The 18,186-nt window shown below is 39.6% G+C and overlaps 1 protein-coding gene across 1 annotated transcript in view; it reads right to left on the bottom strand.

The window, feature by feature from the left end:
• The window catches only part of vps13a (vacuolar protein sorting 13 homolog A), a 178,007-nt gene that overhangs the window by 22,634 nt on the left and 137,187 nt on the right, over positions 1-18,186 (bottom strand). The window contains 11 exon segments of the mRNA XM_034170409.1: positions 578-691; positions 835-949; positions 2,251-2,320; positions 2,399-2,480; positions 2,704-2,850; positions 4,759-4,912; positions 6,157-6,328; positions 6,452-6,509; positions 12,190-12,319; positions 17,323-17,456; positions 17,792-17,923. Of these exon segments, the coding sequence (XP_034026300.1) occupies positions 578-691; positions 835-949; positions 2,251-2,320; positions 2,399-2,480; positions 2,704-2,850; positions 4,759-4,912; positions 6,157-6,328; positions 6,452-6,509; positions 12,190-12,319; positions 17,323-17,456; positions 17,792-17,923 (1,308 nt within the window).

The raw sequence follows: 18,186 nt of genomic DNA, 5'->3' as shown, positions 1-18,186 counted from the left end.
ACATGGTTGCCTCCTTGGCCCTTTCCAGTTGCTGAGGTCCTCAAAACTGAGACACCTATGTGGTGGTTCATGCACAGAGGAATGCGCACATGGCAAAAACATTGATGAAAGTACAAGTGATACTCCTCATCTGCATCTCCTTAAGCTCCATTCCTCTGGGATAATGTCATTCCAGCAGTACCAAAGGATCCTCCAAACAGACCTGGTACCAAAAACAGCTGATACAGTAGACCATACTGCAAACAGGACCTGCTGACCAGTGTGTCACGACTGTTTGTGGTGTGTGTGTGTGTAATTACAAGGTAAGGAGTAAAGTAAGCAGCTCAGTCTGGCACCAAACTAACACTTGATCGACTATTTAAATGAGCAGCATTTCTGAAGCTTTGATGACTGAAGGATTATGAAAAGGGGTTCTAGAATACAGATTACCAGGGAGCCATGTGTGGTTGCAACAAGAAGCAAATGTTTAACATGTTTAACCTTTTTGTTGCAGTTATTTGTTCATCAATTCTTTGTGGGGAAATGACAAATTGTGAGGAAAATAAAGATGACAACAATCATACACACACATATTCACCTTGATGGGAGAAATGTGGAAGTACTCATAGAGGCTGATGGGAGAAGTGTCTGCAGCAGACACATGATGCAGTGCTGTCCTGATATACTCTATGTCCTTCTCAAACAGCTCCACCTGATGGAAGAAATCAATCACATATACACACAAAAGCACTTAATTAAATATGTATGAACATAAAGAGGTCCAAACAGACCTCAGTGAGTGTTGCAAATGGTTCCAAATAAAACACAGTGAATGTTAACTCTGTTTTTTGTGACCTCCTGTTCTGAGTTCATGGTGCTGGCATGCTCAGGGGTGAACAGGTCCAAGATGGCATAGAGGAAGCCCAGATCAAGCTTCAGATCCATCTCTTGAATCAATACTTTGAAGTACCTGAGGTGAATAAGTAATCAATGAGCAATGAGGGGAAGAAAACCTTGTACCTATTATCTTAAATAACACAGATTACCATCTACTTGTCTTTCTGACTAGAGAGATAATTTTAGACAGGATTCAAGTTAAAACCAGATCTCTCAGATGAAAAATATGTAATGTTTTGTAATACCTATCAGGGGTAGTGGAGATAAGACTACTAATCAAGTTTATAATCAAACAACACATTTTGCTGTTTTGAGAAGATGAAAATAACAGGAATGTTTATACTTTGTCTCATTTATCAGCAGCTAACCTATTCCACTAGCCAACAAGCTAGTAGATCAGCACACAAACTAATCTGAAAGTTTTAACACAAGCAATTTACAATGACACCTAGAATAATGGAATACTCTACCACATAATGAGCTTTAGAACATGGCAAAGAACACTTCGGCCCGGTTTTATAAAGTGGCCTAATCTTTTAGTCTACTAAACTTACTTAGTCGACTAAGGTTAATCACCCAACATTAGCAGTCTAGTCTCTGTTTCACATTGATAGCTAAACTTGTAGATTAGCCGTCTAACGTTAGTCACCGATTTTCACGGACATAGCGGCCTCATGAGTGCCGATGCTAAGAAACGCCTCCAATGTGCAAGAGTTTTGTTTACTTCTGGGTCAGTCCTCTGCTACAACCATGGCTGGAACTGGGCCTTGAAGAGAAGTGCTCCCGGCCTCGGCATCCATAAACATCTCCAATGGATTATTCTGGTCCCGGAACACCTGCTCCTGCCGCAAGGCTCTCCTTCTGTCCTGCTCCATCAAGTGGTGGTACATGATAGCTGCCATTTTTGAGGTAAGACACTGAGGTTTTGTCGACTAAAATAAGATTAGCCTCTCCTGTAGCAGGCTAAAAACTTTAGTTGGGTAACGCACAACTTTAGCCGACTAAGTGCTTTGTGCAATGACTAACGTCAAAAGATGAGTCGAGTAAGCGAGTTTAATCAACTAAACAAGATTACACCGCTTTATGAAACTGAGCCCTGACCTTTCACAGAGGCATTCACTTAATTTCATACTCATCAAGCGCAAAGGCATGGACGTTTACTCCAGACAACACAAACACAGCAAAACAAAAGCATCATTTAGAAACAGCTGCTGATCAAAAGTAGAACAATTATAGTTTACATGTAAAAACAGCAATAAAGCAAAAACAATGAATAATGTATCAAGACAATAGAATGAGATAATATTTGTAGGAAAATAAATACAGTGAAAGCAAAACAAGGTTGTGAGAAATATTCAGAGTAAAAACAATTACTTGATGCGAGAGATATCGGAGTGTCCTGCTGCTCTGGTGACAATGCTGACATCAGTTAGCGGTTTGGGTTCTGTCAGAAAAATCAAGGTAATATTACACACTCATTCACATAGAAACTACAAATAACTCAAAATAAAACAACACAGACCTGAGTCCATGGTGACAGACTTTGGCAGTTTGACAGGGTAAAAAACATAGGGAAAGATGGCTCCTGGCAGCTGATTCTGGATCTGGAGTTGCAAGAGATGCATAGAGACAGCAACAAGAAAAGAATAAGAACTGTACAACTCCAGCTACACTGAGTACAAATGCAGGCAAAAACAATGTGGGACAACGTGCAGCACTGTGAGACAGATGTGAATATTGTTGATATCAGACAAACAAATCACTGGGATTCATTTACCCACTGGATGGGCGACATTCTTTACGATTTTAAAATGTTTTTCTTTTCACCTGTATGCGATGGATTTGGACACGGTAGGCGCTCTGCCGTGGTGACACACTGTACTCCATCTTAACTCCAGGCAAAAAGTGTCTCCTGAGAGGCGCATTGTAAGGCTGCAGCACTTGCATATCCACACCATTGGGAGTAAAGGACACCTGAGGGCGGGGGCAGGCAATGTTTGTAAATCTACTGGTATTTAATTTCTTATCAATTAATCTGTAAAATATACTGTTATTTTATTGTTATTTAGTCTTGAAAATGTCACAAATAAACACAGTTTAATGCAGTTTTTATGCCAAGATATAGGCTGCTTTTGATTAACTCTCAACTCTATCTATAAAGCAAGAAACGCCTGTGTATTTGGCTCACAAATCTCTCTCTGACTGTCAGATCGGCATCAACTTTCAGATATGGCTTGCACATGGTCCGATGATGTGCATCTTTTATTATGAAAATTTTGGGGGATTAACTTTCAAAAAACCTTTATTTTGACAATAAAGCTTGATTTTGATTAACATTGTAACATTCGTGTTTCCAAGATGGCGTGGCTCGCTGATGTTACTGGTAGAAAAGTTAAACACCATATAGTTTATGTTGCTCGCACCATTTCACAATAAGACGTTTAATGCCAGCATCCCAGCAAACGCTCGGTCCGTACTATTAACACCTCGGCCCAATATGTTCCTGTACAGACCAAGCAAGCGAGGTTAATTATTAGTTAATCACATGCCTATTTTATATATATATATATATATATATATATATATATATTACCTGAATATGAAAGCTGCTGTTGGCTCGTAGTCAGACCTGTTCACTTCACCTCCATAAAGACCTTGCTAATAGATGGTTTGGTCATTAGCTGGTAAGCTTTCAATCTATGTTTTTTCCGATGCTGTTTAGATATTTATGAAGAATGTTCATGTCTGAGTTTTTCTATTCGTGTTTTTAGCTTTCTAGTTTGTAATGAATATTATACATATTCCGGACCGATTGTCATGGGAACCGGTCTGATATGGGAAAGTATCTGACCGGAAATTATCCAATCAAAGCACGCGTAGCGTCGCAGCCATATAATAAAACTGATTATTTATAGGTGTTACACCAAAGGGGCCTATTACTTATGCAAGCCATCATCTTGGCTTTTATCTTTTTAATTAATTTACTAGTGCATTGCCCGTAGTGATCCACAGGCTCTAGATTGGGTAATGTTTATAAAATAGGTAGCTGACATTTTTCAAGGGTGGTAATAAATTATGCAAAATTTCTATAATGAGTTGGAATGGTGTGCGAATCCAGAATGTTTTTAGAACCTCAGACCTCAATAGGTTTTAGGGGAAGAACCCGTTATTTCTTGTTAATTACATAATTTTTTTTAAATGTTAATTTACTGTCTTAATGTTATCAGTATCATTATTATGATTACTATTTTATTATTACTTCTATTTTGTCATTTGATTTTTAAATGGAACACAATGAAAATAAGTGTTTTCACTTTCTTGTGCCACCCATGTATTTTTAAGGTATTTACAATTATGTACTTACATTGAACGTTCGCTTTTAGTATATAGATGATTTACCGCCCCCTGCTGGGATGGCGTGTGAGTCCAGAGTGTAATTATCAATGTCCACTGGTCACGGTTGTTGGCTAATATTCCTAATTTTTCCAAAAATATTAGTCCTATCAACATTCCGTTTTTGGCAACATTCATCCTTGACCCAAAATACATAAGCATACCACACAGCAAATGTCAGCTCTTCCCAGTTTCTCCATGATCAAAGCCATACACACTCACAGAGGCCACTTGGCTATTAATAAATAGATTTCAAGTTGTAGACATTTGCTTTGAGTTTAAGGAAGATAATTTTAAAAATTTTTATAGTGAGAAGATTTACTGATACTGATTTACTTTTTGTATTAGCACTATGTGAAATATCAAGGGGCCCAGTACTTTTGGAGGGCACTATAGATAATGAACATGAAATGGACTGATTTTATTTGTACTAGTTTCAAATTCAAATGATCATTTGTCTGTGACTAGCATAAACACAAAAATACTAACCTGAAAGTTGTTGACTAGGTTGACAATGCTGTTGTCAACAGGTCCAGACTCTGTGTATGCTTTAAAGCTGGTCTCCAGTAGCTCAGTCTCTTTACTGCTCAGAGTCTTCCATCGAGACTTCTTTTTCGGCTTTGATTCCCACACCACATCAGAACTATGACAAGGAAACAGAAGTGCACATTTTTCAAAATTACTACAGGCTATAATACTGAGAAGAGAGAGTGCAGATTGTGTAAATGTATACTATTCAGTTTATTTGGGTAATATACTGCTTATGACATTCATACATCAAGGACATTGAGTGGTTTCATATCATACTTATTTGAATTGTGACTACGGTATGTGCGTCTATGCTGTTCAAAGCAAGAAAGCACTGGTTTAAAGGTGTGCCCTCAAACACAGCCATATATGCCACAAATAATCCTCAGTTACATGGCAATTACTCATTCATGCACTTAAAAAATAATTCTATGGATTTACTGAATCTTTTGGAATTTTTAATGATGCTTAAAGAAGCATTCATCTTAGTCCACATACAGTGTATTCGGAAAGTATTCACAGCACTTCACTTTTCCCACATTTTGTTATGTTACAGCAGGCTGACATGTGCCTTTTACTAAGGAGTGGCTTCTGTCTGGCCACTCTACCATACAGGCCTGATTGGTGGATTACTGGAGAGATGGTTATCAATCTGGAAGGTTCTCCTCTCTCCACAGAGGAATGCTGGAGCTCTGACAGAGTGACCATCGGATTCTTGTCACCTCCCAAACTAAGGCCCTTCGCCCTGATCGCTCAGTTTAGATGGGCGGCCAGCTCTATGAAGAGTCCTGGTGGATCCAAACCTCTTCCATTTACGTGTGATGGAGGCCACTGGGACCTTTAAAGCAGAAATATTTCTGTACTCTTCCCCAGATTTGTGCCTCGAGACAAGCCTGTCTCAGAGGTCTACAGCCAATTCCTTTGACTTCATGCTTGGTTTGTGCTGACATGTACTGTCAACTGTGGGAACTTATTCGTATATGTAGACAGGTGTGTGTTTTTCAAATCATGTCCAATCAACTGAATTTACCCCAGGTGGACTCCAACTAAGCTGTAGAAACATCTCAAGGATGATCAGTGGAAACAGGATGCACTTGAGCTCAATTCTGAGCTTCATGGCAAAGGGTATGAATACTTATGTGATTTATTATTTTTTTTAATAAATAATTTTCAAAGTCTAAAAAAAAAAAAAAAAATCATGTTTTCATTATGGGGTATTGTGTGTAGAATTTTCAGGGAAAAAAATTATTTTCATCCATTTTGGAATAAGGCTGTAACTTAAAATGTGGAAAAGGTGAAGCACTGAATACTTTCCAGATGTGCTGCATGTTACACATGTCTATGTTTGTGATTATCTACCTTGTGATCCCAATGAAGGAGACTTCCTGGCTGGTGCTGTTGTTGACCAAAGACACGCCCACATTCTGCAGGGACAGGATGATTTCCTGTTCAGCTAGCTGTGCCTTCTCACTCTCACAGAGTAGCTTGTAGATTTGACGTTCTTCAGTAAATAGCACAACACGCTGAAGACCTTTACATTAAAAAATAACAAAAAAAAAAAAACCTGAATTGTGTAATTCTCCTATTCAGGGAAAGCAGGACAGTTATAATAAACTGGCAAGGAAGCAGACATATGTTAAATTTTTAAAATTACCTTCATAAAAAGAGATCAGGAAGAGATTCCCCTCGTCGTTTAGATCTTTACGAAGGTCCTAACGAAATGACAAAGTATTCAGAGTACTTACAGCAATTATGCTCACCCCTCAGAGCCTACCAGGCAGAAAAAGGCTTCAGCCAAACTGTTGCTCTAAATGCCACCACAACATTTAACAATGCCATACTCATTTTAATGTCAGGGGTCACACATGTGCATGGCATGACATAACAGTAAAAAGGGAATTTTAATTAAATGTCAACTCATTTAAATACAGTAGTTCTGTTGTACCGTCCTTAGACAAGACATGATCCAGCTTTTCAGGAGGCATGCAAGAGTCTGGTGCCAAGATTTCATATTTTGGTTTTAATGCCCTCTGTGACACTTTATTATAAAGCTGCAACAGGTGAAACAGCAGGCAAAAGTTGTTATATCCACAGTCTATTCTGTAAGACCCCTTTACACAGGACGGTGGCAGTTGTGAGTATGTCGTATGGCTTTTTGGACATATTTTGAGCGGTTTGTTTCATATGTCCTCACTGTTCGTGCGTACTGAGTGTGTGAGAAAGTGTAGACAGAGTGAGAGAAAGAACAAAACAAGCTAAATATTAAATGGTTAATTTTTCTCGCTCATCAGTTTGGATTTATCTTGTGTGTGCGCATGTGTTTCCCCGTTATTCACAGGCAGCATCAGATAAATCTGTAGAAAAATTACATCACTGGACTGGGGAGTAGTGTGTGTAATTCATTATTCTGTCACACTCCCAATCCAGTAGATGGCAGGGTTCTATGGATTTGGACCCAAAATGTGTAGAACACTGCCATCTACTGGATGGGAGTGTAAATTGCATCCAGCTGTCACACAGTCACTATTTATTGTGCTGAATCACAAACAGAATTTCCGGGTTTTCAAATGCCTTTTTGTTGCAAATTTTAAAAAATGACATTTACAAATACATATTTATTTGTAAAAACCAACACACATTACAGTAACCTGTGTGTTGGTTTTTTCAAATAAATCAACCAACCAGTGATGAGGAGGCTCATTTTCCCATAAGGCCTTTTCGCAACTGTGAGTTTTACAATATGATACACTTTATTGTCCCCAAAGGGAAATTTGACTTGGACTTCAAGTGCTCTGCAAACATTTTTGTCTCAAAAATCAATAAATACAACAACAAAACAATGCACTGCTTGCATGCCTATGGAAAATTCATCAACATATTGCACATTTCCCATTATATAATTTACAATTAAAACAGCATAATAAACAAATGAAAACCAGATTAAAACAGATAAGTTAAAGTACATACTTTACTTGTACACGCGCGCGCACACACACACACACACACACACACACACACACACACACACACACACACACACACAAACAAATGTCTGTGCACACAGCCCTTAACACTGCTCCCGGACAACCCCTGCAGCATTCAGGAGTCTAACTGAGGTAGGAACAAAAGAGTTCTTGTATCTGTTCAGTTTGCATTTGGGGACTCTGTATCGTCTCTCAGATGGTAAAAGTTCATACTCCTGATGGAGGATGTGGGATGGATCACAGAGTATTTTCTATGCTTGCCTATAGACAGACTGCTCATAGATGGGCTGAAGGGAAGGGTTCCGGTCCTCCCTATAACCTTCATAGCAGTCTGTGCCAGATGAAAAAGCTTTGATTTTAGCTGAACCGATAAGTTCCCATACCATGCTGCCATCCCGTATCTAATGATGCTCTCCAACACCACCCGATAAAATAAAAACACAAATTCCTGGTCAACACCAAACACCCTAAGTCGATGTAAAAAAATACAGCCTTTGCTGTAAACGTGCACACAAATGATCAATATAGGTTTTCCAGCTAAACAGAAAAAAAAATATCTAAGTGAACAGCTAGATATCTATAAGAGCTTACCTGGCGGATTTTTTTTATCATGAACTATAACTGGAGTCTGGTCCCCAACGCACAGAGGATCTGGAACCATCTCCTGTGTTTTATTTACATTTAGAACCAGGTGGTTGGCATCACACCACTGAACAAAAGACTCAACTTCAGAAAAATAAGATGAGGGTTCTTTGTACTTGTGCAAAAAGGCTGAGGATGGCACTGTCATCAGAAAACTTCAAAATAAGGTTACCAGAGAGACGACTGCTGTATTCATTTGTATATAAAGTAAACAAGACAGGGGAACTCACACAATCCTGAGGTACTCCTGTACTGATAGATCTGAAGTCTGACACTGTGTTGTTTACTTGAACATTCTGAGTCCTACTAGTTAACAATGAATAAAACCATTTCACAATAAGTGGGTCTACAGTCATCTGAGACAATTTGCTTAACAACAGATGAGGCGGCAAAGTACTAAAAGCAGAACTAAAATTGACAAATAAAAGATGTGCATAAGCTTTGGGGTCCTCAAGATGATTTAGGGTCAGATGGGTGATACTATTAATTGCATCATCTGTACCTCACCCATGTCTGTAAGCAAAGTGCAGCGGCTCCAATTCAGAGCTGACGTCGGCTTTTAATAGGGAAATAATATATTTCTCCTACCACAGAAGTTAACACTACTGGTCTACAATCATTACTCTCAGTTGGACAGGGTTTCTTTGGAACAGGAATAATAGTAGATTTTTTTCCCAGAGGTTAGGAACTGTGCGTGTGTGTGTCTACAGACTGCTGAAAAACTGGGCACCAAAAAGGAGTGAGCTCTTCTGTGCAGGTCTTTAAAAAAAAGCAGAAATGCCATCAGGGCCTGTGGGTTTACCCTTACAAGCCTTACTAAACAATAACTTAATTTTATGGGGGTCAACTACCAACCCAACCTCAGTAACAGGAAGAGAGAGAGAGGAAAAAAAATAAAAAAAAAATCATTGTTTGCCTTCTCCAGTTCATCATGAGCTACAAAGTCTTTCCTCTCTGTAGTCATGTTAAGTGCAGCTTTCATAGAATCCCAAAGCCTTCTTGAGTCCATAGACCTAAAATTTTGTTCTGTGATGTTCCTGTGTTTCTTTCTTGCCTCCCGCAGCAGTTGGTTGAGTTCTTTTTGAACTGTTTTTAAACAAGCTCTATCATGTTTTTTAAAAGCAATCTTTTTATGATTAATAGTCTTTTACTTCTCTAGTGATATAAGACTTGTTGTTGGGGTACACAATAATGTTCTTTTTGGGAACCACACAGTCAACATAAAACTTAATATGGTCTGTTATTGTTTCTGTGGCCTCATTTATATCCAAATCATGAAAAATATTCCAGTTTGTGCAAAGTAATGAACCCTTAAGTGCCTCCACACAATCCTGTGTTCATGTAGACACGGCCTTTGTCTGAGGTTTCCTTCTCTTGAACACAGTCTTGTATGTAGGAATGAAATGGACTGTATTATGATCAGAATTTGACAACGGAGGCTTCATTCTAGAACTATATGCATTTTTAATGTTTCCATAGCATTTGTCTAAAACCTTGTTATCTCGAGTGGCACACTTAACATACTGTTCAAAGCCGGGGAGAGACATTTCCAGTTTGCAGTGATTAAAATCTACAAGAACAAAAACAGGGGCCGCAGGTGTACGTTGCAGCTGGTGAACACAGTCAGCAATTTCAGCTGCTGCCCAGGCCGCATTACCGCTGGGAGGGACATAAAACAATACAGATTAAATTTTAATGCTCAAACTTTCAGAATTTGTGCATTACTTTAAAAACTAAAAGATATTTGTGATATTTTCACTTTGTAAAAATGAGAGTTGACATTAATATCAATAAACTGTCTGGAATTACTTTGGTTTTTAAATCACACCATAAGTCAAACCTACTTCGCTGTTTATGCCTTCTGCCACACATATGGGGCACTGTATGTTGAATGTAAATTACTTTTAATTTCTTTTTGGTAGCAGCCTGGCAGCCAGGCCCCTTCTGCTGTGACAGGGTTGAGCTCTGCTTCTCACAGCTGCCTGATTGCTGAAAAACACATAACAGACAGGAACTATCATGTATGATTTTAGGGTTTACAAAACGTTTTTGACCGTTCAGCTTTACTAACTATGCCAGCAAAAAAACGTTAGCAGACTAAAAGTTAGCGAAAGTAAATTTAGCAGAAGCTAACTGGTCCGCTGATGGTTTTCGAAGTTAGCTGAAAAGCTAATCTGCTACCAAAAAGTTGACTTCACCAATTAGTGGTTAACTGATTAGTGGAACTGTGCTCACCACTGTTCTGTGGCCTGTAGACTTTTTATTCACCCTAGGAACACCAAGTGGTCCTCCACCCTGTGAATACAGAGCCTGGGCTGGGCCGGGTTTAGGTCAGCTAAGTAGGGAGGTGCTAGTTCGTGACATGAGCACATCAAGCAGTTGTGCCGTACCATCAGCAGCCTAAAAACCAGGATGGAACCATACAGTTTAAACTAAATTCTGACATGACCATCTGAATGTTGCAGCCTAAATTCAGACTAGTCATACCAGGCAACATGTTTTCAGTGCTTCCTTGTCCTAATTTGGTGAGCCTGTGCAGCCTCAATTTCTTGTTATGAGTTGACAAGCACAGCACCTGGTGTAGCCTTCTGCTGCTACACAGGCAGCACAGTGGCTTAGTGGTTAGGACTGTTGCCTCACAGCAAGAAGGTTGTGGGATAGCTTCCCACCCTTTCTGTGTGGAGTTTGCATATTCTACCCATGTCTGTGTGGGTTTCCTCCAGGCACTCCGGTTTTCTCCCACAAGCAAAAACATGCTTATTTATGAATGTGTATGAATGAGGTGGTGGTCTGAGGTGCCGTAGGTGCAGAATAGCAGCCACGCTTCCATCAGTGTGCATCATGGTAACTGTGGCTACACTAGTAGCTTACCACCACCAATGTGTGAATGTGCGAGTGAATGAATAATAATGACATTTGTAAACGCTTTGTGGTTAAGGTGTTGGGCTTCAGACCAGAAGATCCTCGGTTCAAATCCCCACCTGACTGGAAAATCACTAAGGGCCCTTGGCCAAGGTCTTTAATCCCCTATTGCTCCTGGTGTGTAGTGAGCACCCTGACATCGGGGTGAATGTGATGCATAATTGTAAAGCGCTTTGAGTGTCTGATGCAGATGGAAAAGCGCTATATAAATGCAGTCCATGTACCATTTATAAATCCAAGTCATTATTATTATTATTATTATCATCAACATTATTATTATTATTCAAGGTTCAGTGTATTTTGCATTCAGAAACGATCTTCTGCTTACACTGACTGTAACAAGTGGGTTTTTTCGAGCTAATGCTGACTTTCTGTCAGACTGATCCAGTCTGGCCATTCTTCTCTGACCTCTGCCAACAACGATACATTTTCACCCAGAGAACAACCACTCAGTGGATGTTTTTTTCTTTTGTGGATGATTCAGGAATTGCATGCAAATTTCATTTCACAATTGTGTGCAAGGACAATAAAGACCATGTCTCTATCTGTAATCTTTCTCTGATGACACTAGCGATAACTATGCATTAAAAATTACAGTAAATGATGATTTTCTGAAATACTCAAACCAAGCTATCTGGCCCTCAACAATGATGCCATTTTCAAAGTCACTGTGCACATTTAATGAAGGTCAGTGAACGTATTGTGCTCATTACACCCATTTCAGGATATATCTTAGGTTGATGAGTGACAGAAAACTGAAATACGTATTTCCCCTTGGAGATCAATAAAGTTATCTATGAATCTGTGTTTTCCAGCCATAAACCTTCTTGCTCAGGTAAAGTACCTCCTCGCTCCTCAGTGTTCCACTGTAACTGCCACACTTCCAGCAAAGCTCTCTGGACCCAGTGGGTTCAGTCCAGGTGTAGTACACAACTTTACCAGGCTCCAGTTCCTCAGGTTCCTTCTTCTCAGAGCTGTAAACACATGAAACCCACAGACACTCACTACATGCATCAGTGAGATAAATTATATCTATTAATAAAGCATAAACACATCCGACATCTCAAATCAGTTTATTTTCATCAACTGATTTGAGGTGTCAATAAGCAGTAACAGACAGTACCAACAGACGGCAATATGACAGATCCCAGCCACCAAAGACACCAGGCCATAACAACCATGGAAGCTTCCTGTTACATGGCACAGACACAAAACTCCCATAAACAATCACAAAACGACATCAGAATACTGGCCAAATGTTAATAAAGAAATAAAATAAAAATCATACAGCTTCTTTAACTGGAGTTTAAGATTTAAACATGCATGTTTACTTTGACACTGATGCCAATTTTGTCATATTCTGAGACAAGGGAGACAGAAGAGATACACAAAGAAAGGAGAGTGGATGACACAGGAATTTAAGTTGTAAGAATTAATCAACATAACAGAAGTGCTGTCGGGTCATAGGTGCAACTCCATCTGCAGAATCCCATCCAACCAGCAGCAGGAGAGCAAAGGAATATGTTAATAAATCAGTAATGTTTGGGGTCTAACTTGCTCCTTTAAATCAATTGCAAGGTTTCTTACATACTTCAACAGATTCTGAATTTTTAGCAAGCCAAGCATTGTGATCCATGGTCTCTCACACGTACGCACAATTTTAAAATGGAAGAGTTGGATGCAAAGGCCACTGCACTTTAAAATGTCTTTTTAAAGGACATCTCATTTTTTAACATCCCAGTTAGTAAGACAACATAAAAGTACTCATGACTAAGTGTCCCTACTCATATATGTTAACAATTAGTGATCTCTGATGTATTTTATTCCTTTCTCTCTGAGCGTTATGGCCCAGTCACACAGCACTTAACGAAGGGCAACAATGCCCTAACAAAACAAGAAATCTGAACTTTCGTTGGCATCATTTAACCTTCGCTCAGCTTCGTTCCTGCAGCTGGCACCTCGTCAGGATTTTTAAACTGTCGAAAAATTTGAACGAAGGGCAACGAAAACCTCAATTCGTCCGTGTTTCATTTTGTTGTCATTCTTGACGTTTATTTATTGTTTGCTTAGTTTTTGTAATGTTAGCGTTTAGTTGACCGTTCGACCAGCTGAATGTTTTCACACAGTGCAGAAACCGGATTGTAAGCACTGCTGCTGCCACTGCGTTTATGTACCGTTGGAAATTACAGGGCAAACTCAGCCTATTTGCTTGGACTTTTTTATCTGGGTGGGGGGTCAGCTTCAATGTGCTCAGGCACCTTATATAGGCTACAATTAATCTTTTGTGTGGATATAATGAATTATTTTGCCACAAGCAACTGCTGAATTTGAAACAACAAAGTTGCGTAATTTCCGATGGTACTGGAACGCAGTGGCAGCTCCTGAGTGTGCTTATTTTTTATTAACTATAACATTATGAGTGTAGGAATGACAATCCAGCTCTTCTGTACATGTGGCAACAGGTAGATAATTCAAATGACTATATAAAGAGCTGTTCTGGAAGGCAGAATTCACGTTGTGGATCAGTGGCAGCTGGTGGAAATAACCAGCTGGAGTCAATGCGTGGCGTTCACACGGACTGATCAATTTACTGCTCTGATGTATTAAATCATCTTTACAGATATTTATTTCTCCTTATGACAGTTTTCTGTTATAAATCAATATATACGGCTTAGTAATGTAAAACAGTGATACAACAGTGATCACGGCACAACTGTTTGTTTGTTTGTTTGTTTTTTTAATTGGAGCAAGAAGGGGTGCACAGCGTGTTGACAGTGTGGATTCTGATGATAAAGGAGATGATCCCTCTTTTGTTCTGGATGAGGAACCAGAGCAGGTGGGTCCACCGACGTGCACACAGATCTCCACAGCTTCTGTTTGCAGTTTCTCCAGGACTCAGGCGGTATGAGCGCCGTCCCAGTGCCGAGTCCTGGAACTCAGATGCAGACACACACTGCTCCAGCAGCGCCTCCAGGCGCGTTTCGTTTAAAGCGTCGAGATCTTTAGCTTCGGTTTCGTTTAGTTCCTCTTTTGTCCATTTGCACTCTTGCTTCACAGGCTATTCGGTGATAAAGCTCTTTTGTCCACCTTTTCTCAGTGAATTGTGACTTTTTTTTTTTACTTTTTCCCTTCATTCAGGAATCGTCATGTGCCATGTGACTGGGCCATTAGCAGGTGCATTTCTGGTAAACGTTTCACTCTGCAATCCTCTGCATTTTTTAGTGTGTGATGTCCTAATTAGCAAAACAGAAATCTTTCAATGACTGACAGACAGAGGGAAACGAACCTGCTCCATCCAAAAACGAAGTTTCTGAGCTGCTGTTCAAAAATGATGGCTCGGATTTACAGAGGAGAGATGACCCGCTTCACCCTGAAACTCTTAACTTTTCAGAGTGTCGGATTTTGGAACCTAAAGAGTGGTGATGTGCTGTTTACTGAAGCTGTGGCCATGGAGCTTGGGACATCTGACACTGTTTTTAACAGACTGCCTGGACACAGAGATGGATTTGTACATTGGAAAAAGTCAGAATACATTATTTCCAGGTATTAATGGACATTATTTGATGTGCCACAATTGTGGGAGAGACTGGAGCTGGCTTTGTGTGCGCACTTCTTTGTTCGTGTGGAGTTTAAATTTTGCTAAAACAATATAACACGGTAAGTCTGGCATGTTCAGCATTTTACCCCTTTTGTTGTGTTCTGTGTCAATTTTTTTTTGCTTTGACGAGCTGGAGTGTGCGTGTTTGTTGGCGTGTGTGTGCTGCTGTTGCTCGTTGCTTCTCTCAGCTTGCTGTGAAAAGGAATGTCTCCAAGACGGTTTTTCCCTTGGCAGCGGATGTATTTTTTTTTTAGATTTTATTGATAACACTCAATTGTGCACAAAGCTGAACCTGGCGCAGAGATGGTTATTGACAGGCTGCATTTCTGACTCATGGCCGCAGGTGCACAGAAACCTTCACAGAGCTGCAGCTTTTACTGTGACTGCATCAAATTTAACAGTTTTCACTTAAAAACGAGTCATCATAACACGACATCACACTTATTTATTTAATTAATCTGTGCCTCCGTTCTTAACATTATCAGATACATTCCAATGAAGCGCACGCTGGGACACTTCGAGCTGCGATGTCAATTGTCGGAAACACCCAGGTACTCATGAAGACTTTGTTTTTGGATGCCTCTGTAGCTGTTTGCTGTATGCCGTATACTTTTAAACCGGTCACGGAAGTGCACAAAGTAATATCGGTGGATCATCAGATGGTCCCTAACAGCCTAAGTCTTAATTGTTATGAATGGTGCGACATGTCCTTTAAAGACTATCAGACACAAAATATCCAGTGTTTAATGTCAAACAAGAAGAATGCATACCTGGCAAAATTTGTGAAACAAGTGACCGTGATTTTAGTTGGCTGTGTAGAGCTGAGCAATTAGATATAAATGTATTGAACCCAGGAGAACCGCTCACCCACTTAATCTTACTCATGTCCGTTATTTAGGATAGTACTTCAAGGCTTTCCACAGAAGGCATCAGAGGTCAGTGTGCAACATCTACAGATTTGGATGCCAATCAACAGAAGTAAGACGAGGTATATGAAGGCTTCTCAGACCTCCAACAACAGCAGTCATGCAACTGTTCTGTGATGCAGTACACCACTTATGATGCAGTGCAAGGACAGGAATGACACGCCATGGAGGACCAAAAGACTTCAGGTTTCGAAATGAAACACTATGAGCTGATTCAACTAATGAGTAATACATCTGCAAGTCACTTCACAGACTAAAAACCTGCAGACTGCTGGCTCTTCTTGGCACATAGTTCATGACAAACCCAGAACATACACAATTAAGAAGTGGTCACTACTCCATGACACTGTCATGACAGAATTTTGACATGGCCCATTTATTTCTCATTTGTAAGTGTGAGGAGCAAGTTACACACAAACTAGATTCAGAGATGAAGCAGTCTTCCTCCAGATACCTGCAATTCTGATACGACCACACTCTGTCCTCAGATGTGCTGTCACTTTGGCAATAATGTGCTATTAACTCTTTAACGTTACACCAATGTACTTCATCGTTTGTGTGTTTCTAATGTATTGGTCTCTCACTCTTTCTTTATAAAGAGTTTCTTCTAATTTCTTCCCTCAAATCAGGAACATCTTGTTCTTATGCTGCATTCTTCAACCTGGTCTTGCGCCTCCATTACTGTGCATTAAATCACAGTCTATGTTACAAAACGGAATGTGAGGTGTTAATGAAACATGTACAAACCTTCTTTGTCTTTTGTGTAAATCTTTGACAGCTGTAAAGTATTGCCTTTGAACTGATATATGAAATTATGCCAATTTCACTCCCCTGTCACTATTCGTCCTAGTTTGTCATTCTTTTTGTATGTTTTGAGTTCAGAGTGTGTCATAAGCATTTTCTCCCCTCAAAATTTTCTACCTGTCCTCCTCCAATGAGAAGGAGAGGTCAAGCAGCTCGTCAGCCACCCACGTGGATTCTCTCTGGCTGCTGCATGAGCCACAACACAAACATAAATTGCCATCAGCAAAAGAAATAATCTTGGTTACTATGATCAAAAATATTAAAGCAGCTGTAAAAATAAACAGAGAACATTATCAGTCCACATAAACATACAGTATAAACTATGCACATAAACAGAAAACAGCTCAACTGAGTATCCAGATCACCTCCCTCCCAATACTAGTTGATAAGCAAAGAAAAACAGAAAAAGAGAAAGTTATTTCCACTTTGTCATACTTTATGAAACGATCAGCCTAACATTAAACTTATGAGACAGTTCATTCCCATCATGCTCAAAATGCACAGTCTATGCTTTCATAGTCTACACTTCTTCTCAATCTGAGTCCATTTGCCAATATATCCCTCTCAATAAGCACTTGATCTGATTAATTTGGTGACATGAACTGTATGGATGAAGAGGATCAATTCAGTTACTTGTGGCATTCCTCACCTCTGATGGAACTGTAGAATATGGGTATTGGTGTGGTTGATGATGAGGAACGGAGCTGAGCCTTCGTGGTAGTCAGAAAAACGGATCACGGTCGAGTGCTCAGATATATTCACATTGACAATGATGCCACCCAGCTGCAGAAGAGACAACAGTCTACATACTGGAACGTATAAGCATTTCTAAAATGGAACTCTTATGACTAAAGATCAGCTTTCACATGAAATAAAGTGCATATAAACGGATACACCGCACTCACGATTAAAAGGTGCCAAACATGAAAACTGTAAAAGACCTTCCTCAGGGCTCAGTCACTGTGACTGAGCCCTGAGGAAGGTCTGTCAACCGAAAGCTTGGCTATTAAATGTACAAAAAGATTTAAGTGCGCAGACATTTTTCTTTCACACTTGAAATAAAGTACAAATACCACAGTAACTTAATAAACACACAGAGACAACAAATATGTACTCACAGTATTGTCCAAATGAAGCAATAAGCAGTTCTCTGGCCGTGTAAAGTCAAAAGTTTGAGGAGGAGATTCACAGGCTTCTACTTTGACCTTTAGCTGCTGAGTATCTTTCTCAGGCCAGAAAGGCATACCTGACTAAATGTGCAAAAATAAGGCAAAAGTAACACGAGGATACAAATCAATCATATAAAGATTTAATCTAATGATGTAAAAACAGCAAGTCATATGGTAAGGTCATTTTCAAATACATAGCTTTTTTTCCCCCCAGAGTCAAGTGCATTTTCTCGTAAAGCTCAGTTCTTTTTTTCCTGGCATATGTGAGCAAGTAATTGTACAGGGAGCAAGTCAGGTCAAGGACCTTCTGTTTCTGCACATCAAAGTCTAGCCCAAGGCTCTTC

The sequence above is a fragment of the Thalassophryne amazonica genome, chromosome 5, assembly GCF_902500255.1.
Source record: "Thalassophryne amazonica chromosome 5, fThaAma1.1, whole genome shotgun sequence".
In the NCBI taxonomy this organism is placed as follows: domain Eukaryota; kingdom Metazoa; phylum Chordata; class Actinopteri; order Batrachoidiformes; family Batrachoididae; genus Thalassophryne; species Thalassophryne amazonica.
The sequence above is the reverse complement of the archived record's forward strand: the minus strand, read 5'-3'. Positions and strand labels throughout refer to the sequence as shown.